At 36.4% G+C, this 23,912-nt stretch overlaps 1 protein-coding gene, 1 long non-coding RNA gene and 1 pseudogene across 7 annotated transcripts; 2 read left to right on the top strand and 1 right to left on the bottom strand.

Annotated features, from left to right (window-relative positions):
- The first annotated feature begins 350 nt into the window (after window positions 1-350).
- On the top strand, window positions 351-6,348 carry LOC120143321 (E3 ubiquitin-protein ligase RGLG5-like). 6 transcript variants are annotated; one of them, XM_039157676.1, is made up of 12 exons: window positions 351-587; window positions 1,533-1,845; window positions 2,823-2,907; window positions 2,987-3,127; window positions 3,219-3,332; window positions 3,438-3,535; window positions 3,953-4,032; window positions 4,107-4,212; window positions 4,347-4,474; window positions 4,752-5,055; window positions 5,575-5,664; window positions 5,786-5,872. In XM_039157676.1, the coding sequence occupies exons 2-12, from the start codon at window positions 1,597-1,599 to the stop codon at window positions 5,855-5,857; spliced, it is 1,467 nt and encodes a 488-aa protein (XP_039013607.1). In that variant the 5' UTR covers window positions 351-587; window positions 1,533-1,596; the 3' UTR covers window positions 5,858-5,872. The 6 variants fall into 6 exon arrangements, with proteins under 6 accessions (XP_039013607.1, XP_039013606.1, XP_039013608.1 ...); XM_039157675.1 differs by having other exon boundaries at window positions 1,530-1,845; XM_039157677.1 differs by lacking the exon at window positions 351-587 and adding an exon at window positions 978-998 and having other exon boundaries at window positions 1,530-1,845.
- On the bottom strand, window positions 3,499-23,111 carry LOC120143323. The gene is made up of 3 exons (XR_005517925.1): window positions 23,102-23,111; window positions 13,966-13,971; window positions 3,499-3,630 (listed from the first exon to the last, which is right to left on the bottom strand). It is a non-coding gene; the product is annotated as an uncharacterized LOC120143323 (long non-coding RNA).
- LOC120143322 lies at window positions 9,485-17,428 on the top strand (annotated as a pseudogene).
- Window positions 23,112-23,912: the final 801 nt, after the last annotated feature.

Below are 23,912 nucleotides of genomic sequence, written 5' to 3'. Positions count from 1 at the left end.
TATAGAAAAAAATCCAGCTGTAATCTTTTTATCCTTCGTCCAAACAGCTCCTAAAAGTTCTTTTACTCCAAAAGGAAAGGTTAGAATCGAAATATTTTAAAAAAAATTAATTATTTAAGCAAACTAATTATATTATGCTTTCTAGAAGCAAGTCATCGTGATTGATGCAGAGTTTTGTTTTTATCATCCAAAAAATGAAAACACGTAGGGACAAACCTCTATCCATAAAAAAAAAAGTTTTAATCTTTGTTAAAATCTTGTTTAAAAAACTGGATCGGCATGGTTCCGGGAAAAAACCCCATTGACTCTCTAAAGTCTCCGCTCAAAAATCAAATCAAATACGTGGGAGCTTTCGTCGAAGATGCACTTGAAGAAGACACGTTCACACTCGCTGCCGCACCTTCCCTCACCAAACTTTGTTGACCTTTCGATTCATTGATTTGTTTTCGAAGAAAATTTTCGAAAATATTTTTCGCAAGATTTTCAGCTCTCGAGTTAATACCCATCCCTCTCGAGTTTAGTCATATTGATTTTTCAGGTCGTCTTTTACAGTAACCAAATCCCAAGTCTCAACCGGATGAATCAAGGTTTGATCATTGTTAATTCATTTTGCCTGTTAGATTTTTACTTTGAAATGAAGATGGTGTCCCAGAACTGTAGGGTCTTTGTTTAATATTAAATTGATTTGTTGCCGGGATATGGTTGGTTTATATAGAATAATAATTAATTGGATTGGAAATCAAAAGTGACAATAACAATGCTAGTTGACTCATTTCGCAAAGTTATAATTCTGGGTTAGTGAGGGTTGCGTTTATAAATCACTTTCTTTATCTTTTACCAAACATTTGGGTGTTCAAATTTTTATTCTTTTTACTAATATAGAAAATATTTATCAATTGTCATCTCTTGCGTGTTCATCAATGGAAAAAACCCACCTGAAGTTTTTCTCCCGTTGTCTTTTCTTAGAAGTTTTTAACTTATAAAAATTACTTGCATAGGTAAATTTTTCTTTAATTGTCAATTTGCAAGAATTTTGTGTTACTTATGATCTTAGATTCCAACACGGTACCAAATCCCAAAATTTTCGTTGTATACTTGTATGTTTACTTCTATCTTTATCATGGTCTTGAGTTTTCTGTGGTCTTGTATGCACATTCAGGCTTTCAATTATTGCAATTAATTTATGTTAGATGTTCTAATTGGTAGGTAGTTTTTGAACCAGTCATTACCTGCAGCTGCCTGTTTGCATTTTGTTAGTCATATCTGTAATTTTCCATGGAATTTCCTTTATTCGGGGCCTTTAAATAGTTTAATTTAGAAATAGATTTTAATGACTTCAAACCTTCACCCTTTTCATTTGTCAGTACATTGATTCAAGAATCAAAAGATTTTTTAACAGGTTTTAATATATTTTAGTTCGCTAGATTTTCATCATATTCAATTATTGCAGTCATTTTATGAACTTATCGTCTAAACAGTGACCGACCGACTGTGAATGATTTTCATGGCTGATCTTATTTGTTTTGCAGGAGGAGATATCTTTTTCTGTCATTGAACTCTTGAGGTAGCATAGTTTGTTAAGATTTTATATTGGTTATGGGAGGTAAAAGCTCAAAGGATTTGAGTGGAAGAGGGTATCCGACAAGCAGGTCCGGTGGTTCGGATTCATGGAGTCACTATGGATACCCCCCGCAATCAGAATATCCCCCGCAAAATGCGTATTATACACCGCAGCATCACTATGCGCCACCTCCCTCGAGTAATTACGGATCGCGAACATCCCGTCACGGGCATACGATTGTGAAATACTCAAGGATAGATGATAACTACCAAACACTGGACCAGGTTAGCCTCTTGCGTGCAATTCTATTAGTGTTATATGTATTGTCCTTGATCTGGTTAACATGAAGAAAGCATGTGGCTGGCGATGATTGTAAACATGAATATTTGTCCAAAATGAACATGATATCTATGATCCGGCTATGAGTGTTAAACACGGGGTATGCCTTTGACATGGGTACACACAATTTTTTCAAGTTTATCCACATATTAAGAGGGTCTTTTGAGGTTCATATCTTGATATCAATACCTGACAGACACTGATGTTTGACAAGGGTATTTCAAGAAAAGTGAAGAGTGGGGGTAAGATAGCTAAGAACATCGGTCACCTGACATGAAAGCCAAAAGAAGAACTCGATTGTCAAACACATAAAAGCTAGTTTAGACTTGTGAAAAAATTGTTGGACTTCAACTATTTAGATGGAAAGAACATCGTCCCTCTTAACCTTTTTCTGTCAGCTATCTATATTGCAGTTGAAAATATTTTGAGGATCTGGATGGATTATAAATAAATGAAAAACTGCATCCAGATGCTATGTAATCTGATACGATTATGCTCAAAATTTTTCTTAATTTTTTTCATGTATTTGGAGGGTTTTTGGAGGTCATATTGACATACTTGTGTCTGTATATGCTGAACATGGATGTTTGACACTGGTAATTCAAGAAAAATGAAGAGTCATGGACTGCCAAAATTTAATTGGGGTGACTCGTGAGGATAGATCAACTCCTGGTTTTTCACTTAGGAGATTCATTTAATTGACTACAATAATGTATTGTCTGTCTTCCTTGTGACATTTTGTAATGGTTTTAAGTTGATTTCCCCCCTATTTCTACCTATATGTAGCTACGTGAATCATTCAGATGTTGCATTCGGAGAATTTGCCTGTCACGGAATATCTATTTATTTATGTAGGATAGTTTGTACATCATAAAATTATGAAAGAGAGACATCTTCAGTCAATGAAATTTGCTGAATGCAGGTTACCGCTGCCCTTGCACAAGCTGGCCTTGAGTCCTCTAACCTTATTGTTGGTATTGATTTCACAAAGAGCAACGAATGGACAGGTATAACTGACTGATTCTATCCGATGAGTAGCATTATTAAATGACCTGCAACACATCACTTAACTTTGCTGGAAATCAGGTGCAAGGTCATTCAACCGCAAAAGTTTGCATCACATTGGGAATGGCCAAAATCCATATGAACAAGCTATATCAATTATCGGACAGAGCTTATCCGCTTTTGATGAGGATAACTTAATTCCGTGTTATGGATTTGGAGATGGTAGAGTTCATTGAAAGTGTTTCTTACAATTCTACATTAATTTGATTTCTCTATTTGGATTATTAAATTTATTCGCTTCATATGTCTTCAGCATCAACACATGATCAAGATGTTTTCAGTTTCTATCCCGATGAGAGATTTTGTAATGGATTTGAGGAGGTGCTTTCACGATACAGAGAAATTGTTCCCCAGCTTCGGCTTGCAGGTACCAGATCTATACTTGATCCCTTGGATTATTCTTGTTATATATTCATCTTGAAGCCAAACCAGTCGATTCTTACAACAGCCTTTTTATGTTTGTTTATGGCAGGACCAACGTCTTTCGCACCCATCATTGAAATGGCCATGACTATCGTCGAGCAAAGTGGTGGTCAATACCATGTTTTGCTGATAATTGCTGATGGACAGGTAATATGTGAGGAGAACTCGGGGTTTACTTGTTTCAGCATTTGATTATATACACACTGGGCTAGGAATAGACAAACTGACACATGCTAGAAAAACTTGACTGAAATAATAAAATATTTTGTTACAAGGATAGATAATCTACTAATAATTTGGAGGAGAGAGTTTACTGCTGATATCGATAAGGTAACTCCGAATAATTTAGGGAAGCAAAAACTAGTATTAGCATCCATTTGGTATAGGGTCACACACTCACACTCTCTCTGGATCCAAAGGACATCTAATCATTCTGATGTTGATTGGACTAACAAACTGTGAAGGACTACTTTGAATTTACTCTTACTACTAGTATTCCGTAATATACGTCCAGGTGAAATTCAGATCTCAGTTTCTGACATTTTTGTTTCTTATATCTCCTAGGTGACAAGAAGTGTTGATACACAGCATGGTCAGCTTAGCCCTCAAGAGCAGAAGACAATTGATGCAATCGTTAGAGCAAGGTGACTACTATTAACTCGCCATTTGCTGTAGATTGTCTCACACATATGATCTAACATGGTTCATTTGGTTGCAGTGAATTCCCCTTGTCGATTGTCCTAGTCGGGGTCGGTGATGGTCCTTGGGACATGATGAGAGAGTTTGATGATAACATCCCTGCTCGTGCTTTCGACAATTTTCAGGTGAGCAATTTTTTGTCTCTTGTTATTGTTCAAAACGGTAATTTACTACTAGTCTTCGGATGTTTCACAGTTCTCGTCCCTTTTGTGTACCGTTGAATGTTCTGTTAAATTCCACTTCTTTCTTGCCTTACTAGTTTGTGAACTTCACTGAGATTATGTCGAAGAATACGGATCCATTGAGAAAGCAGGCAGAATTCGCGCTTTCAGCTTTGATGGAAATGCCTTCTCAGTACAAAGCAACTATTGAGCTCGGCCTATTGGGGTAATCATTAAATTTGTTATCTATGTTTGACTCTTCATTCTTTAAGTACCCATTTTTTACACATTTACGGGCATCCAAATGGGCCGTATGACCCTCTCCAAGGACTCTTCAAATGTCCGGAAAAAAACTTAAAAACTAAATATATAATTAATCTCGGACATATTTTCATAATTAATCTCGGATATATATTTTCACAACCGACACTTATGTCCATTTCTATAACTGTTTAGTAATGTATCTTCGATTTCTAACTGTTTTCCTTTTTTTGATAAACCAGAGGAAGAAAGGGAAATACTTCGGAGAGAGTTCCTCTCCCACCTCCCATGTATGGTGCATCATCTTTCAACAACCAGAAGTCATATCCTCGCTCGAGCAGTTTCCAGCAGGATACATCTCCGTATTCTCAATCCAGCAGTTTTAAGCAGAATGCGTCTCCGTATTCTCGCTCAAACAGTTTTCAGAAAAACACACCTCCTTATGCCGGATATGATACAACTGCTACCACAGCCACAGGTCCATCTTATGACGACACTGCTACCACAGCCACTGGTCCATCTTCAAGCTCCCTTTACGATAATCGGGTATGTGAAACCAGAGCCGTATTGTAAATTTTGGTGGCCCTATGTCATAATAGTAATAGTAAAATAGGTCTTTTAAAACTAAAATATTAGATATATAAATAAGTTCACTAATATTTTAAAATTTATTATAACTATAAGAAAACGTTAAATAGTGGTAAAAAATATCTTCATGTAATAATGTGGGCCTTGGACTTGAAAATTCTTGGATCAAACATCTTAAATACACATATATATACAAAAGACTTAAAAAATTTCGGAGGCCCTTACAAAAATTGGGCCTTATACGGTTGGGCAGCCCGCACAGGCCCAAAACCGGCCCTGTGTGAAACCTTCTGTTGAAATAACACTAGCTATTAGCATCATCATTTCAAAGAAACTGCTACGCTTTTAGGCCAGTTATAAAGTGTAACAACGGTTGGTTCGGTTCAATTTAGAGGGAAAAATTTGTAGTTGTGTGCTATATTCTTATCCATTAACCAATCCTTTCTTCTTTTAACCTTTCTCTCTCAATCTTGACAGGTTTGCCCCATTTGTCTTGGTAATCCCAAGGACATGGCCTTTGGTTGTGGACATCAGGTTAGTTATTCTCTTATTCCCATTGCTCTTTCAAACACGAGTATATTCAATTTCTTTCAAGATTCGACATATATTTGGAAAATCTTTGGAGGATCGTATTCTGATAACAATATTTCTAAAGGCAACTACCTCGAGAAAAATAAAGGGTCGGAACAACAATGATAAATCTATATGTATGTCAAGACTGAGTGTTGACATATTTCCCCCTCTTTTCCTTAAAACTTGACAGACTTGTTGCGAATGTGGAGAGGACCTCCAAGTCTGCCCCATATGTCGGAGTTCCATCCAAACTCGGATTCGGCTTTATTGATCAGTCTTTTCAAACACGTTTTTGGTTCAGTAGACAGAGCCGAATCGAGCATTGAATGTCCGAGAACAATGAAAGGTTAGTCCTTGACCTTGATCTGAAACACAAGGTTCCATCGATGAGCCTTATGTATAGGTTAAGGGGCATAATTCCACCTGATGTGTCACTTTACATTGGTAAACTCTCTGCTGCTTTAGCTCGATCAAGGGTTATGATGCCGGCGATGCGAGTGTAGACCTGGCAATTCGTATATATTTGTCGCGTTCATGCATTTTTTCTTTTCTGGAAGCTGAAAAAGGCAACACACGCAATGGAGACTTGTTGCCACAGAATTGTATCTTTCATTCGTCATTTGTGTGCATATGTACTGAAGTCGTAAATCAAGACCTATAGAAAGGTAAGTTTAGTATTAGTTGTGCTTGAGAATTTTGTCTGGAAAAAGGTATTGTAAGGAATTGAAATGTAAAAGAAAGAATAAAAAGATAACACATGTTTCCATTTATATCCAGAGTCTTGTTTCAAGTTGAAAATTCAAAATGGTATCCATCTAGAATTGAATTGGAGAATATGGAAAATTCTGCTGTGCGGCGGTTAAAAAACGGTGTAACTGGTTAAACAAGTGACCGGTTAAAATTTACACCGGTTATGTTATATCATTTAATCGGAAATATTATTAAGTACAATAACATATTAGGTAGCGTTTATATAATGTAATAGGTAGCGTTTATATAATAAAATAGGCATTTAACCGAAAATATTATCAAGTACAATAACATATTAGGTAGCGCTTATATAATGTAATAGGTAATGTTTATATTGACTTATTTTCTAACTAAACCAGTATATTTATATCGGTAACATTGTAAATTTACCTATTACATTATAATTATCGGTTTCGATGTTTTTGGGTTCGATACAATTTTAAATGTATCGACACTTTATGTGTGCACCTCGTTGGGCATTCATTCTGGAAAAAAGTATTGACACAAACTTAAAACGTGTCGATACATTATGTATACCTATTTTCTCATAAAATTGGTATATTTTTACCAGATATATTGTAAATTTACATATTACATTGTAATTATCGTTTTCGATGTTTTTGGGATCAATATTTTTAATAAATGTATCGACACTTTATGCGTGCACATCGTTTGGCATTCATTCTGGACAAAATGTATCGACACTTTTTAAATTTGTGTCGATACATTATGTTGACCTATTATCTCATAAAATCAGTATATTTATACCGGTTACATTGTAAATTTATGTATTATATTATAATTATCGGTTTCGATGTAACATATGTGTCGATACATTCGATACTTTTAGAAAATGTATCGACACATATGTTTACCTATTTTCTCATAAAACTGGTATATTTCTATCGGGTACATTGTAAATTTACCTATTACATTGTAATTATGGATTTCGATGTTTTTGAGATTGATACTTTTAATAAATGTATCGACACTTTATGCGTGCACCTCGTTTGACATTCATTCTGGACAAAATGTATCGACACTTTTTAAATTTGTGTCGATACATTATGTTGACCTATTCTCTTATAAAACCGGTATATTTATACCGGTTATATTGTAAATTTACCTATTACATTATAATTATCGGTTTCGATGTAACATATGTGTCGATACTTTTAGAAAATGTATCGACACATATATTTACCTATTCTCTCATTAAACTGTTATATTTTACCTATTACTTTATAATAATTGGCTTCGATGTTTTGATGATTGATACTTACAATAAATGCATCGACACTGTTTTGAAAACTTTATGTTTGAGAACCATACTTGATCAAATGTTGAAAACAAATCTTTGTGTTTACTAATTTTATCATTAAAAAAGTTTATTTTTACCGATTTTGTTATTGTTGGGCATAACAAAACTGGTAAAAATTAACTAAAACATTATTATTTATACCTAAAACATCAATGTTTTTTAACATTTCCGGTAAAATGCCCAACAATAACAAAATCGATAAAAAAAAATAACAAAACCGATAGCGCTTTTACCGGTTTTGTTAATAAACCCGATAAAATGTCAAATAATAACAAAACCGGTAGAAATAATGATGTTTTCGGTAATTTTTACCGGTTTTGTTATGCACAACAATAACAAAACCGGTATCGCATTATTTAATGCTTAGCAATATGATATCTTTTACTAAATTTTAAATATAAATTAATTAATGTGTTGAAAAATTTATGTGTTTAATGATTTTTGAGACCCATAAGGAAATATAATGTGGCAAAATGGAGATTCATTTTCTCATATCTTCCTATCAGAGTCAACAGAATTCATCATGTAAATCCGGACATCATACTCATCATCTTGATATATTTGGAAATTAATCGAATGGAATAGATCATCAGTTTTAATTAAATTTGTTATGTTTTTAAGGCTGGCAATTATTTTTTAATTAGTATAATAGTGATTATAAAATAGTATTGTTTATTTGACGATAAACGTTTATACGATGTGTTCAAATTTAATATTATATAAATAATTAAAAAAATGTTAATGTAAGATAACCTCCCATCTTTTATTGATTGATTTCTTAAAAAATCAAATCAAATCAGCCTGATGCAAACATCTAATTACAAAACAATCGAATGATTGCAAACTAATAAAACAATCGAATGATTGCAAACTAATAAAGCAATCACATTTCAGTAAGAAACAAATTTTAATTTCTCATACCAAAGCTATAAAACCTGAATAGTAATCGAAACTAATTTAGATAATTAGAAGAAGAAGTAGCCAACGACGACGCTAATAGCTCCACAGACGGCGGAGAAGCCACCTTGGGTGATGGTTGCACGGCCGGTAGGAGCCTCAGAAGGAGATGAATGACTCCCACTGCCAAGAGGGCCTGCAACAATATCACCAGCTCCAACGGGACCGCCGCTCGGTGCACCTTCATCGCCGCTGTTACCGATGACATCATGATCATGGCTGGGCATGGGGATTCCTCTCTGGCTGCTCGTAGGCGACGCCTTATCTTCGGCGGAAACCAACGCAACAAAGGCAATGCTTAAGAGCAAAAAAAGAAAACCGATTTGACGTGCCATTTTTGAAAAATGTTGAGGGTTTCTTCACACGGTATTACTGGAGATTGGCTGGGAAAAGAAGAAATGATTGAAATTTTGAGAAGAGCGATTATGGCTGAGGATATCAATGAAGAATTTGTTTAACGAATGAGAAGCGATGAAATATTACCGGGGGGGGGGGAGAGATTGGAGATGGATATGAAGGGGAAAGCAAGAGTTGAGATCCCACATCGGGAGAGAGGATTCCGAAAAACCATGCATTTTCTTTCTCTTAATGCATTTCATGAGGCCATGTGTTATTTTTACAATTTTTAAAAATTTAATGTTAAAAGAATATTTCAAAATAGTGAATGATCATTTATGAATTCTATCAGTCTATCCTTTATATTAAAATACTAAATTAAAATTCATTATCGAGAAAATGAAGCCGACAGGTGCATAAATTACAAAGGAACCACTGATTAGGTCTTTGAAAACCTTCCACGTTCTTCTCCTTTCCAAGGACTGAAACACTGAGGTAGAAGAAGAAGCGTAGATCGGCAACGAAACAGTGAAAATCGAGGAAAATGGCGTTGGCGTTGGCGTTCGACGAGTACGGGAGGCCATTCGTTATTCTGAAAGAGCAAGAGCAGAAAACGAGGCTTAGAGGGCTCGAAGCTCAAAAAGCCAATATTTCCGCTGGCAAAGATGTCGGTCGGATCCTCCGAACCTCTCTCGGACCTAAAGGCATGGAAAAATGCTCCAAAGCCCCGACGGCGATATCACCATCAGTTAGCTCCTTTCCACCTTTTTCTCCGTTTTTCTAATTTCTTACTTGATAGTTAAGTTTCTGTTACTCGATTAGGGTAATTCGACAGATGATTTTCGGTTTTGGATCTGTTTGACTTGAACTTTGAAACGTGAAGCTTGATAGATTAAGCTATTTTGAAGATAAGTGCAGGTTTTAGTGGCACTTTTAGGATTCGTAGTCACTTTATGGAACTTCACTAATTTTTGAATTGTTTACTATATATATATATTGAACTAGAGCCATGAGCTTAATGTTTCAGGGCACATCTTCTTTTTTTTTTGATAGAAAATTATGCCTCATTAAAACCCCCTTCATACCCTCCATGTTGCAACAGTAACATAAGGACATTGGAAGGAGGAAAAGAGTGCCTATGAATTTTATTAATCAGAACAATAATATACAGTCAGTATCAAACAACCTACTGTTACAACATAACACTGATTACATAAGACTGAAAACAAACACCCTACAGTAAAACAAACATTTCCCTACACCTTAACACACAAAACACATAACCTATTAATCAACCTATACCATCTTTAGCTAACTTATCCGCTTCCCAATTAGCTGCTCTCAGGATATGCCTTGTAATAATATCCTGTCCCTCCATACGAGAAGCTATATCCTTCACCAAGGACTGAAACATAGGGGTGCATAAATCCGGATTTTTAATCCACTTCAATGCATTACTAGAATCCGATTCTAGAATAATCCTCTGACTTAGGGCAGATCCTGATTCTTCAAGAAGATGCAACCCTCTCTTGATCGCCAATAGTTCTGCCAGTATAGGGCACAACTTCTTGAAGTTTATGTTTCCGAAGTAAATGTGAAATTTAAGGATGTTGGAATTGTTAGTGGAATTGTACATTTATTGTGTTCAAAGTTCCCTGATATCTTCTTTTTTTACTTGTTCGGTATTGCCAGCTAATGATGGGGCAACGATATTGGAGCAGATGGATGTAGACAATCAAATTGCTAAGCTGATGGTTGAGCTGTCTCGAAGTCAGGATTATGAAATTGGTGATGGAACAACTGGTGTTGTCGTCCTGGCTGGGGCACTTCTAGAGCAAGCAGAGCGGTTATTAGAACGTGGGATTCACCCCATCCGGATTGCAGAGGGTTATGAAATGGCTTCTAGAATAGCTGTTGAACATTTGGAACATATAGCTCAAAAGTTTGATTTCGGACCTGCAAATTTAGAGCCTTTAATTCAAACTTGCATGACCTCTCTGTCCTAAAAATGTTAGTTTTCAAGCTCTTTTATTTTTAGTGGTCTTTTGCTGTACCATATACAGTTTCTATTTCACTTAGCAATGTTCAGATCACAATAGTACATTACTAAGAACATTATTGTTACAACTATAACAGGATAATTCTGGCTTCTTATGTTGCCTGGCTAAACTTTTTCTTGCATTTTACTCTGCGATAAGGAGAAAATTTTGTCTTGTTTGTTTCAAGATGCTGGTTTTCCGAGTGAAGGCTAATTCATATGTATATGCCAGCCTTCCTATATGTCTAGTAATTGTGATATCCTTTCTCCTCCACCTGCATTGCCAATCAGATTAGATGATCCTGGCTGTTATCATTATGATGTTAAATGCAATTAATTGACTCTCTGTAGTCTGTATTTATTCTCATATAGAATTCTGGAAACTAAATTTGGTGGCATGTGGCTCGATTAAATAACACTTGCCGTCAGCTAGCAATTCATAAACTTGTGACTTGTGAGTATTGAGAAGTGACGACTCCTCATATCGTGATTCATGAAAAATGTTCAACGATAATTTTCTGTGAATCAAATGCTAAAGTGATGTATTTTGTTATATTTATGTATCGTAAATGTGTAACCATTTTTAACTGTTTTGTAGTGTGAACCAATGCAAGCGTGCTTTGGCTGAAATTTGTGTTAAAGCAGTTCTTTCTGTTGCTGATCTAGAGAGGAAAGATGTCAATTTAGATCTGATCAAGTTTGAGGGAAAAGTTGGAGGAAAATTGGAAGATACTGAGCTAATATATGGGATTACTGTTGATAAGGACATGAGTCATCCTCAGATGCCGAAACAAATTGAAGATGCAAAAATTGCAATATTAACTTGCCCATTTGAGCCACCTAAGCCAAAGACTAAACATAAGGTAGAGATTGATACAGGGGAAAAGTTTCAGACTCTGCGTCAGCAAGAGCAAAATATTTGATGACATGGTTCAAAAATGCAAGGTATGGCCACAGATTGGTGTTCTGAGGAATTTCCTTTTTCAATTTTCAAGTTGATCTTTCACATTCTTTCTTGCTTCAGATTATCCTTTTTTTGTTATCGTGTTTTTTTTTAATTGGAGGGGCTGGGGTTGGAATTATTATTTTGGCCCCCTAGTAATTTTGGGATGGGGTTGGACAGCTTGTTCTTATTGTACTGTTGTTTCAGGATGTTGGTGCCACTTTGGTTATCTGTCAGTGGGGGTTCGATGATGAGGCAAATCATTTATTGATGCACCGGAATTTGCCTGCTGTCAGATGGGTGGGTGGTGTGGAATTGGAGCTTATAGCAATAGCTACAGGTTTCTTTCTGACTTTCTGTTTAGTTTATTTTTCATTTGGCGTCAGGCTAGCAAAGTTCATGTTAGATTAATATTTAGTATCCAGTAGAATGTGCAACCTTAACCTGTAACGCGTAATCTAATAATATTTATCTCTGTAGGTGGAAGGATTGTGCCAAGGTTCCAGGAGTTGACCCCAGAAAAGCTCGGAAGGGTATGTTAATTCTTTCCTTATCTATATCCTACATAGCTTAGAAATGTGTGCTAGATAAATTCCTCGTTTGGAATTTTTTTTCTTGCATTAGATAGAGCCATAGAGGGAAACTGGTGAAAGCTCAAGTGAGATGATTCGACATTTAATGACTTTGGGTTTAAGCAAGCATTGGAGCTTTGCTCATTTTGGAGTTTTGGACTATAGCTATTCATGTTTGATAAAGTTTTTATATTTTGAAATCTTATGTTAACTCTCCTGGCATATCATCTGTATCTTACAGGAAACACTTATTTGCTCCTTTTTTCTATTTCTAGGCTGGTTTGGTCAGGGAGAAGTCGTTCGGCACCACAAAAGATAAAATGTTGTACATTGAGCACTGTGCGAATTCTAGGGCCGTAACCATATTTATTCGTGGAGGTAGATTCTTTCTCCTCCTCCTAATTGGTTGCAATTGAGTTGTGGTTTATCACCTTCTGTTCAACTGATAATATAGTTCTCTAACCAATCATTAGAAACAATACGAGTGTTCATGTCATTGTGATTTGATTTTGTATATTGAATTGGGTTAAGCCTACACACTTGGTCTACTATGTGAATTACTTCTGCCTATTTTCATCTTCCTAAATTATTGTTATGCTTCCCGGTCTATACGGTAGAGGCCACTTGACATCTTTATTGGAGACAGTTTCGAAGCGAGCTTTTTACCAGCTTACTTTAAAACTGGATAAACAAATAGGAAAATGTGAGTTTCAGAGAAACTAAACTCTCTTTGAATTTTTATTTTCTTCTCACTTCATTTACAAAGTAAAATCTACTTTTTCTTATTGGAATCTGCAACAGAAAAATCTAACAAACTAGTTCAAATTTAAAATTTATAAACTAAATCTAAAAGCCTAATACTTAGGGATTTTTAACTAACAGAATCAATAACAAACACTCCCCCTCAAGTTGGGGAGTATACATTGTAGAGCCCCAGCTTGGATGTAAGCTCATCAAAGGTGGTTCTTGGAAGTGCCTTGTTGAGTATATGAGCTAGCTGTTGGTGAGTAGAAATGTAGTTAAGTTTGACAGTCCCATTTGTAACCTTCTCTGAAATGAAATGGCGATCTATCTCCACATGCTTCATCCTATCATGATGCACCGGATTATTTGCAATACTAATTATCAATTGATTATCACAATTGAGGTCAAAGCTGGTGTCATGATTCAACCCCAATTCTACTAACAATTGTTATATCCAAATTCCTTCACAAAGCACTTGAGCCAAGGCTCGGAACTCAGCTTCTGCACTACTCCTTGAGACCATATTATGTTTTTTACTTCTCCACGTCACTAAGTTGCCCAAAACATGAGCACAATACCCGATTGTTGACCTCCTAGATGTGAGTTCACTAGCCCAACTTGCATTTGTGAAGACTTCAACCTTTCTACTTGAGTTTTTCGCAAAAAACATTCCATGACCAGGTGTCATTTTCAAATATTTTAAGATCCTGATTACTGCCTCTAGATGTTCCTCCTTAGGATCACTCAGAATTGGCTTACGATGCTCACCGAGAAAACAATATTCGGCCTTGTAAGAGATAGATAAATGAGCTTGCATACTAATCATTGATAGTGTCCCTTGTCAATTGAAGAACCACCACCATCAGTTCTGAACTTTAGGTTGTACTCCACGGATGTCTCAGCAGGGTTGCAGCCCATCATACCAGTTTCAAATAAAAAATTCAAAACATACTTCCTTTGATTTATCACAATGCCACTACTTGTTCTAGCCACTTCCATACCCAAGAAATATTTTAAGGAACCAAGGTCCTTAGTTTCAAATTCCTTTGCTAAGAAATTCTTCAACCTCGAAATTTCATAAGAATCATCAACAGTGATGATTATATCATCAACATAGACTATTAGAATAGCCTTCTTGTTCCTAAAAGTTGTTTTAACAAACAGAGTGTGATAAGCCTGGCACTGACGATGGACGAAGTCTAAAACAGCTTTGGTAAACCTCTCAAACCAAGCACGTGGCTACTGCTTAAGGCCGTATAAAGACTTTAGAAGTTTGCAAACTTGTCCCGAATTAGAAGTCGAATATAAGCCACCATATACACTTCCTCCTCCAAAGTACCATTGAGGAAAGCGTTTTTAACATCAAGCTGATGAAGTAGCCAGTCTAAATTTGCAGCAAGAGACAACAATATGCGAAAGGAGTTGAGTTTTGCAATTGGTGCAAAAGTTTCTTGATAATCAATCCCGTAAGACTGAGTGAACCCTCTTGCCACCAACCTAGCCTTGAATCGTTCTATACTTCCATCCACATTATATTTAACTGTGAATATCCACTTGCAACTTACAGCCTTCTTCCCGGAAGGTAAATCAGTCATAATCCAAGTCTTGTTTGCCTCCAATGCCTTAATCTCTTCTTCAACAGCCTTTCTCCACCTAGGGTTCTTTAAGGCCTCATCAATAGTTTAGGAATGAAGCAAGTATCAACCTTGGATGTAAAGGCCTTGAATGCCGGCATAAGCCTCCCACATTACACATATTTCTGAATTAAGTACACAACTCCTGACACCTTTCCTTTGAGCAATAGGCAAGTCAGAAGAATCAATTAAAGGAGCAATAGTTGTATCATTCAAAGCTGTAATACCTTCATCATCATTTTTTTATAAGAATTGGAGGCCTCGTTAAAAACCCCCTTCATAATCATCAACATACTAAAACGAATGTCAATGAATATTGGAAGGAGGAAAAGAGTACCTCATGATGTATTAAATAATATAACCATTACACTTTGTATGAAAACACCCCAATAAGATACATACACCACATCTAAACCATAAAATCTCTAAGTCCCCCTTAAACATCCAAATATTACAAGGTCAACCCTATTCGAAACCCACTCACACCTATCCCAAGCCTCACATCACTAAAAACCAAAAATATTCGAATGCAGTACATAAATCTTTAAAGATAAAAACATAACCGACTCCTAACGGCGAACCATCATTCAAGGAAATTGGAACCGGATCAAGTTCTTGAGCAGTCCTAAGCTGTGTAGTAGGTCGTTTCTTCCTCCTCGTATAGACACTGAGTTCTCTTGCTTCAGCCTGAGATGAAGCAGTTTCGGGTAGGGAGGATGTTTCATTTGGTGGTTGTGGTAAAGCTGGTAGAGGATTGGAAAAAGAAGAGGTAATTGGTACATCGAGGGGTAAAAGAATCTGTTGGGGCTGAAATTCATTCAAACTCTCCCCCTGAATTTCAGAATTGGAAAAATTAAGGTTCAAACTCATGAAATGTAACATCTATGGAGACATAAAAACTTCCGAGTAGTAGGGGAATAGCATTTGTATCCTTTTTAAAGAGAGGAATAGCAAAGGAAAACACACTTAATAGCCCGCGGATCTAACTTACCTCGATATTGTTTATGAATATGGACAAAAACAGATGATCCAAACACTCGAACAGGAAAGGTACAAGCCATGGGTTTAAAATATGGATAGTTTCTAAGCAACTTCTCTTAAATTTTAGAGAAACTAATCTCTCTTGAATTTTTATTTTCTTCTCACTTCATTTACAAAGTAAAATCTGCTCTTATAGGAATCTGCTGCAACAGAAAAATCTAACAAATTAATTCAAATTTAAAATTTAAAAACTAAACCTAACATCCTAATACTTAGGGATTTTTAACTGACAATCAATAACCAACAGAAAATGAATAGGTTGAAGAGTAATCTGAGGCTACACTTTACATGACACTTTCTTCACATTCACAGACATTTTCATACTTTCATTTTAGTAGAATGCAATGTACTGCATTCTTGTTTTGAGATGTCCGGACATTTTTCCTGTTCAATACAGAATTGATTGGGCATTTTTGAAAGTTTATTGTAGAGGGACTGATGTAACAAAGTGACGAGTATACCAGAGTGTAATGTACTAAGCTGAATTGAGATGGTTAGGCGAATATGTATCTCATAGAATATTTCCATCTGTGTTTGACGGTGCTTTAGGAAACAAGATGATAGTGGAGGAGACAAAGCGCAGCATCCACGATGCATTGTGTGTGGCTAGGAATCTCATTCGCAATAATTCTATTGTTTACGGTGGTGGCTCAGCAGAGATTGCTTGCTCAATTGCGGTAGAGACAGCTTCAGATAAATATCCTGGAGTTGAGCAGGTAAGATGGCACGTTGAATCATCTAATAGTTCATTTCCTTTCTGTTGTGGAATCATATTTTCTATCAATTTTTTTATCTGCAGTACGCAATCCGGGCATTCGCTGATGCTTTAGATGCTGTCCCCATGGCTCTGGCTGAAAATAGTGGGCTCCAACCCATTGAGACGTTATCAGCAGTGAAATCTCAACAAATTAAGGTAATTTATAAGTAGTACAATGATGACTTAAGTCCTGTATGATCTTCACCTACATGGAGTGTTATCATTAATTTTGGTTTTATATCTGATGTGCAGGAAAATAATCCGCACTTCGGAATCGACTGCAACGATATTGGGACTAATGATATGTGTGAGCAAAATGTCTTTGAGACACTGATTGGGAAGCAGCAACAGGTCTTGCTTGCAACACAAGTTGTTAAGATGATTTTGAAGATTGATGATGTCATTTCCCCATCTGACTACTGAGCATCACGGTCCAGCCGGAGGTTAGCCTATTTTGATGGTTTTGTATTCTTCACTGTGAAACCGTGCATTCACTTTAGACATCAGAGAAAGCATGTTTTGCTTATAATTTTTGAACTGCCAGTCTCTTGGTTGATAGAATAAGCACACTTATTGTCACATGCCGTTGCTTGTTTCTCTTTTCAGTGACGTTTGGATCAGTGGTACTAGTTCTTCCCTAGTATGTAGAAAATGCTGGGCAATGATAACTGCTATTTAATGTGTAATTTGAATTTTGGTTGCTTCCCTAATGAAGACACCAGATTTTGTCCTACCAACTGAGGAATCTTCATGTAACCAACAAAGAAGAGTTGGATTAGGACTCAAATACTAATCTAGAATAGAGTTGGATTAGGACTCAAATACTCGTCTAAAATAGGGTTTTTTAGTACTATAAATAAGCCTTGTAATTATCATACTAGAACACACACGAGTTGCACAAAAGGAATGCTAGAAAAATATGAGAAAAGAAAAAGTGATTTCGAGGCTATTGTAAACGATTCGAAGTAGAAAGCTTTTTTTTACCTTTCGTTTGTTTCTCTTTACTCTTCACTTGCATACGTTGTTAATCGCGTTTTTTTGCTTGAGAACCCCAAAGACAAATGTTTTAGCCGATGATCCGGAAGGAGTTTTTTGAAACTTTGATTTCAGATCTACGTTCCCTAGAGGCTATTTCGCAAAAAACAAATTACATTTTTGGAATGAGGGTACGAAAATCTATTAAAAAAATATTTTTTTTTTATTTTTGCCGGTTTTAATCTTCAATGTTCTTTGACATTTGCCCACTGATTTAGTTTTTATTTCAATTTAATCCCCTACTAATATCATATATGTTTACTTATATTTCCATTATTATTATTTTTTATTTCATTTATACTTTATTTTTTATTTATATATACATATATATATATATATATATATTTACTTTAATTTTCATATTTTTTATAATTTCTTTTATTTCTTTTTTTATTTATTACTATTTTTTTATTTTAATACTTATTATAACTATTATTTTTTATACCTTGTTTATAAATTGTTATATATATATATATATATATATATATATATATTCATATAACTAGTATTATTACTATTTATTTTTGCTATTAACATATATATTTATATTTTTATAATCATAATTATAATTGATATTACTATTTTACTTTTAACTTACATTTTTTATTTATTTTATGTGATTGCTTTTTCTTTTCATTTATTTTCTATTTTCTTTGTATTTTTCCTCATTATTTTTATAGTTGTTTTTTATTATTAGATTCGTTACGTCATTTTTTTCTTGTTTATTTTTACTTCTTTTATTTTCTTATTTTTTTATCTCATTTTGTTTATTCGTGTTATTTATGTGTTTTCTTTGTTTTATTTATTTACTTTCATTGTCTTTTTCCTCTAACGTGTTTCTCGCCTTTTTTAAAAGGGATATTTTCAAATCGAATTAGGGTAAGTAATTTTGGATCGTAATTTTACATTTTGAGTTAAACTTTCAATTTTCTTACTTAATGACAATTGGAAATTACGTAGTACCGAAAGGACAGTTCAAAGGTGTTAACCTTTCCTTGATTGTAACCGACTCTCGAATCTGACATATCTCTGGTAAGACGCAGATCAGATAAGAAATAAGGTATCCGATCAACCTGTTTTTCGTAAAGTAAATGATCGGTGGCGACTCCCAATTCATTAATTCACGTCGAAGCCCAATTTCGGGGTCCAACCGAAAGACGGTTACAACAGCTTGGCGACTCCGTTGGGGACAGGAAAGTGAGTCAGGTTAAGGTAATTTTCAGTTGTTTTTTTAACGAAAAGGGTAAGTTTAAATTTTAAGATAATATTTAGATCATTTTTTACTTACTTTTGATTATATTTTCGGGTAAATAGTTGTACTAATCGTTTTCTCATGATTTCAACCCTTAAAGATTTTTTTATCTAAGGCTCTAAACCCGAGCTCCAAACCCGTTTTAAGTGAGGGTGAAAATGACGCCTTCGTGTGAATTTATTCACCGTATGGGCCTAGCAAGTAGCCTTCGGGATTCATATACCTTATTTCTTCGTGTGAATTTATTCTCCGTATGGGCATAAGAGAATGTGTCCTATCGAGTTTAACTTAATCCACACAAGCTTGTGATGGGTTTAGTACTAAGGATCTGGCAAGCCTAAGGGGACGCCAGCAAGGAGAACTCGGGTACCGTTTTTAGAACCTAAACCAGGAGACTTTGAAGAAATAGAGTCTATCCTAAAACCACATTCCAAAACATAGAACATTTCTTTCCTAACCATGTTTTTTTTCCTTATGTTTTTTTTTCTTGTCATTTTTTTTATTCATTTCTATTGGTTTTAATTTTACTAACTGTTTGCCTTTGTATTTGTTTTTTAGCATTTGCATCATAACAAAATGTCATTGATCCCTAAAAGGTGTTTGTTACACATAATAATCTGAATTAATGGATAAAGGTGTTGTAATACAAGAGATTAAAAATCCTAAGGTACGATTATGGTCTGAGAAGACTCAGAAGGAAAAGGGAGACAGTCTTCAAGGAAGCTATGTGTCAGAACTGGTTAGCTACGCCTATATTAGCCTAAAGTAGAACGACGTGCAAGAGCTTCGGGATATCTGGGGCAGTTGGAAGAATGATCAGAAACAAAAGTTTAACCAACGGTACGGTGACATTGCATTGTTGCTTCATATCAAGGCTGATGAGCCCTTGATCAGAGCCTTGGTTCAGTTCTGGAACCCGGGATACAGTTGTTTCACTTTTAATCAGGAGGACATGGTACCCACCATTGAAGAGTACACTACATTGTTGCACTGTGAAAATATCAGACTGGAGCGAGTTTATATTAAACACATCAAGAGTCAGTCTTTCAAGATTGCACTAGCCAAGGTTATCGGGGTTGACGAAAGATGGGTAACAGACCGAGCTTGATATAAAGGCAGTGGGGAAGGAATTGTCTGGCTTCATATCAAACAACTGATGAAGGACCATCCCGATGAGTGGAAGGCAATAGACCTGTTTGCACTGGGTCTGTATGGTCTGATTATATTCCCGAAGACTTTGGGATACATTGATGCTGTTGTGGTGGAACTATTTGAGCAACTTCCGAAGCGAGTAAACCCAGCACCTGCGATCTTAGCCGAAACCTTTCGTTCTCTTAATCATTGCAGAAGAGCTGGTGGAGGAAGATTCATTGAGTGTGTTCAGCTCCTTCAAGTCTGGATTCACAACCACTTCTAGAAGACTAACGGGGTTGCTTACCGCTTATTTAGCACCACTTATTCACATTTGGGAGAGTTCATCACTATGAAATGGCATGAAGGTGCTACAAAGGAAAAATGGATGAAGGTCTTCACGCATCTTCAGGACCGGGATATTACCTGGAGAGCCCCCTGGTTGTTCCTCAGTGATGTTCTTTTCAAGTGTGGGAATTCTGACACTATGACCCTATTTGGACTTTGGGGTACAGTAGGGTATGCTCCGTTGTTGGCACTTAGACAGTATGAGGCACGTCAGTTTGTCCCAGCAACATATGGATTATTTACATCAGAGTTTATGTATCACGGTGACAATTATAAGAAGATGATCAAAGAAGCAGCCGAGTCATGAAAGAAAGTATCTCAGATGGATGTCTAGAAGATTTAGTTCGAACATACCTTTGATTGTTTTTATCTCTTACAAGATAAAACATTTTTGTCTAAATAAGGATTATTTATAATAATGGACACTTTTCTGGATTAATGCCTATAAATTACATACATCACGCATTACATACTTTGTATTTTTATTTTCATATTTTCCATGTTTTTACAAGAGAAAGAGCAAACACCAAGTTTACCATCGCAAGCATTAAATACGCATCATCCGCATAATACTCGAGCAAATAAGAGACAAATGGAGGCCAAAATGAAAAAACTTGAGAAAAACATGACAAGACTGCAAAAAAAACTAGAAGATAAGATGACTCAAAACAGTCAGAGCACCCTGGAGTCCATCAAGAAAAACTAGGAGTCCTTGGTCGACCAAATCGTGGCCAAGTTATCGGGTTTGCAGCAAGCCAGTGCAGTAGGGGGAAGTCCCTCCGAGGGGGAAACCACATCACCAACCTCACAGGTGGTTATTTCACCCGGAATTCTACCCAGACCACAAGAAAATTCTTCTGCTGTCAAATGAAAAGCATCATCTGCTATTTAGGTGCAAATTGAGGTGCCATTAACGAACGGGGCCTTAGTAATTATCAATGCTGAGGAATATATTGTGGCAAGTGTGACCACGGAGGCCCCATACATCGAAGTAGACGAGGAAGCGGTGGAGTGTTCATTCTGCTCCTTGGAATTTGTGAATGCCACCTTTTTTACATAAAGAATAATGATTCCTAAACCCCGACTTTCCAAGTGTACTAGAATGGAGATCATGTAGACTTTGGGAAAAGGCGTCAGGACTGGAAGAGGGTTTAGGAAGTCTCTGCAAAGAAGGATTGATTCGGTCCTTTCTATTTCAAAGCCAGATCGGTTTGGGCTCGGCTTTCAGCCTAGTTACCATCAGAAGAGAAAAGAAGTTCAGAAGAACCGAGAGAGAAGACTAGCTAGGTTGACTGGAAGTGAACTTCAATGAGAACCCATGACATTCCCGCCTCTCTGCCACACATTCAAGTCATGTGATTATGTATTTGAGACCACCTTGTCATATTTAGAAGCGGCTTTGGAAGATTTGAGCATCAATGCTATAACCACTGGAAATGCTGACAACGAAGATAGATCTGGGATATGCCCTCTGTCGCCTGGGTTCGTGCCTAACTGTTGGTCGGTCAAAGAACTACCTGCGGTTTACAAGAGTTTTTCAGAGTAATATTCGAACTATCCCTATTTGCCTATACCCGGGGCAATAGGTGATCTTTTGTAAGGGTGAATAAACATTTGGTTTAAGTTCAATAAAAGATGCATTTTTCTTTTCTCATGGCAAACAAATTTTCCTTTATTTCCTTTTGAATTCATTATCTATCTTCTTTATTCCGATACTTCATTTCCATTTTCTCTCGAATTTAATTCTTGACTATTTCGTGTGGGATATTTTCATCTCACACATGCACATGTTCCCTTCTTTCAGATCCCCAGACAACAATAATGTAGGCACTAATGATCCTGATCCGGAGGTGGATTTTGAATCGGCCATTTGCCTCGGGGAATTTGATGTGTGCGACACTGAAGAGGAGTGCAACTTGCCTACCGAATTGTTGAGAATGGTAGAAAGAGAAAATAAACAAATACTGCCTCATAAAGAGACAATTGAAATCTTGAATCTGGGCACTGAGGAAGATTGAAAGGAAGTTAAAATCGGCTCAACTCTTTTGACGGAAGCAAGACACAACTTGATAGTTTTATTTTAGGAGTACAGAGAAGTGTTCGCCCGGTTGTATCAAGACATGCCTAGGTTAGACACAGATATGGTAGTTCACAAACTGCCAATTAAACCATAATACAAACCAGTGCAGCAGAAACTGAGAAGGATGCGACCAAAAATGCTCCTTAAGATCAATGAAGAAGTAAAAAAGCAATTTGATGCTGGTTTTCTTCAAGTGGCCAAATATTCAGAGTGGGTGGCCAACATAGTGCATGTGTCGAAAAAGGACGGGAAAATACGTATGTGTGTCGATTACCGGGACCTTAACAAGACAAGTCCCAAAGATAACTTTCCTCTGCCACACATAGACACTCTGGTAGACAATACAGCCGGGAACAACTACTTCTCGTTTATGGATGGATTTTCGGGGTACAATCAGATCAAGATGCACCCTGAGGACATGGAGAAGACCACTTTTGTCACAATATGGGGAACTTTATGTTACAAAGTGATGCCTTTCGGATTAAAGAATACTGGGGTAACATATCAGAGAGTCATGGTAACCCTGTTTCACGACATGATGCACAAAGAAATCGAGGTTTATGTCGACGACATGATTGTCAAGGCACAGACCGAAAATGAACATGTCGAGCATTTGAGAAAGCTATTCCAGAGATTAAGGAGGTTCTAGCTTCGTCTGAACTCTAATAAGTGTACTTTTGGGGTAACATCCGGAAAACTGTTAGGCTTCGTGGTCAGCAGAAAATGCATTGAGGTTGATCTCGACAAAGTTAAGGTTATCCAGAATCTACCTCTACCTCGAACATAAAAGGAGGTTTGAGGTTTTCTAGGCAGATTGAATTACATAGCTAGGTTTATATCTCAGTTAACCGATAAGTGTGATCCAATCTTCCGCCTTCTCCGAAAGAACAACCCTGGGGCATGGGATGAAAACTGTCAGATTGCATTCGAGAAGGTGAAAGAGTACTTGTCTTATACTCCTATCTTAATGTCCCCCATCCCAAGCAAACCTCTGTTCTTGTACCTATCCATATTTGAGAACTCAATGAGATGTGTTCTGGGTCAACATGACGAATCCGGAAGAAAAGAAAGAGCCATCTACTATCTGAGCAAGAAGTTCACCGATTGCGAGGTCAGATATTCCCCTATTGAGAAGGTTTGTTGTGCTTTAGTTTGGGCTACAAAAAGACTCAAACAATACATGTTGTATCACACCACTTGGTTGATTTCCAAGTTAGATCCTTTAAAATACATGATGGGTGTACCTGCTTTATCTGGAAGGTTAGCCCGATGACAGATGCTCTTGTCTGAATTCGACATCGAG

This window comes from Hibiscus syriacus, unplaced genomic scaffold, assembly GCF_006381635.1.
Source record: "Hibiscus syriacus cultivar Baekdansim isolate YM2019G1 unplaced genomic scaffold, ASM638163v2 tig00110840_pilon, whole genome shotgun sequence".
Lineage (NCBI taxonomy): Eukaryota > Viridiplantae > Streptophyta > Magnoliopsida > Malvales > Malvaceae > Hibiscus > Hibiscus syriacus.
Note: the sequence above shows the minus strand (reverse complement) of the source record. Positions and strands in the feature narration are given on the sequence as shown.

Excerpts from the sequence above, each read along its gene's own strand:
- LOC120143321 (XM_039157676.1), top strand. The coding sequence starts at position 1,597 with ATGGGAGGTAAAAGCTCAAAGGATTTGAGTGGAAGAGGGTATCCGACA. Across the intron at positions 3,333-3,437 it reads TCCCCAGCTTCGGCTTGCAG|GACCAACGTCTTTCGCACCC; the intron begins GTACCAGATCTA and ends TGTTTATGGCAG. Across the intron at positions 5,056-5,574 it reads GCTCCCTTTACGATAATCGG|GTTTGCCCCATTTGTCTTGG; the intron begins GTATGTGAAACC and ends CAATCTTGACAG.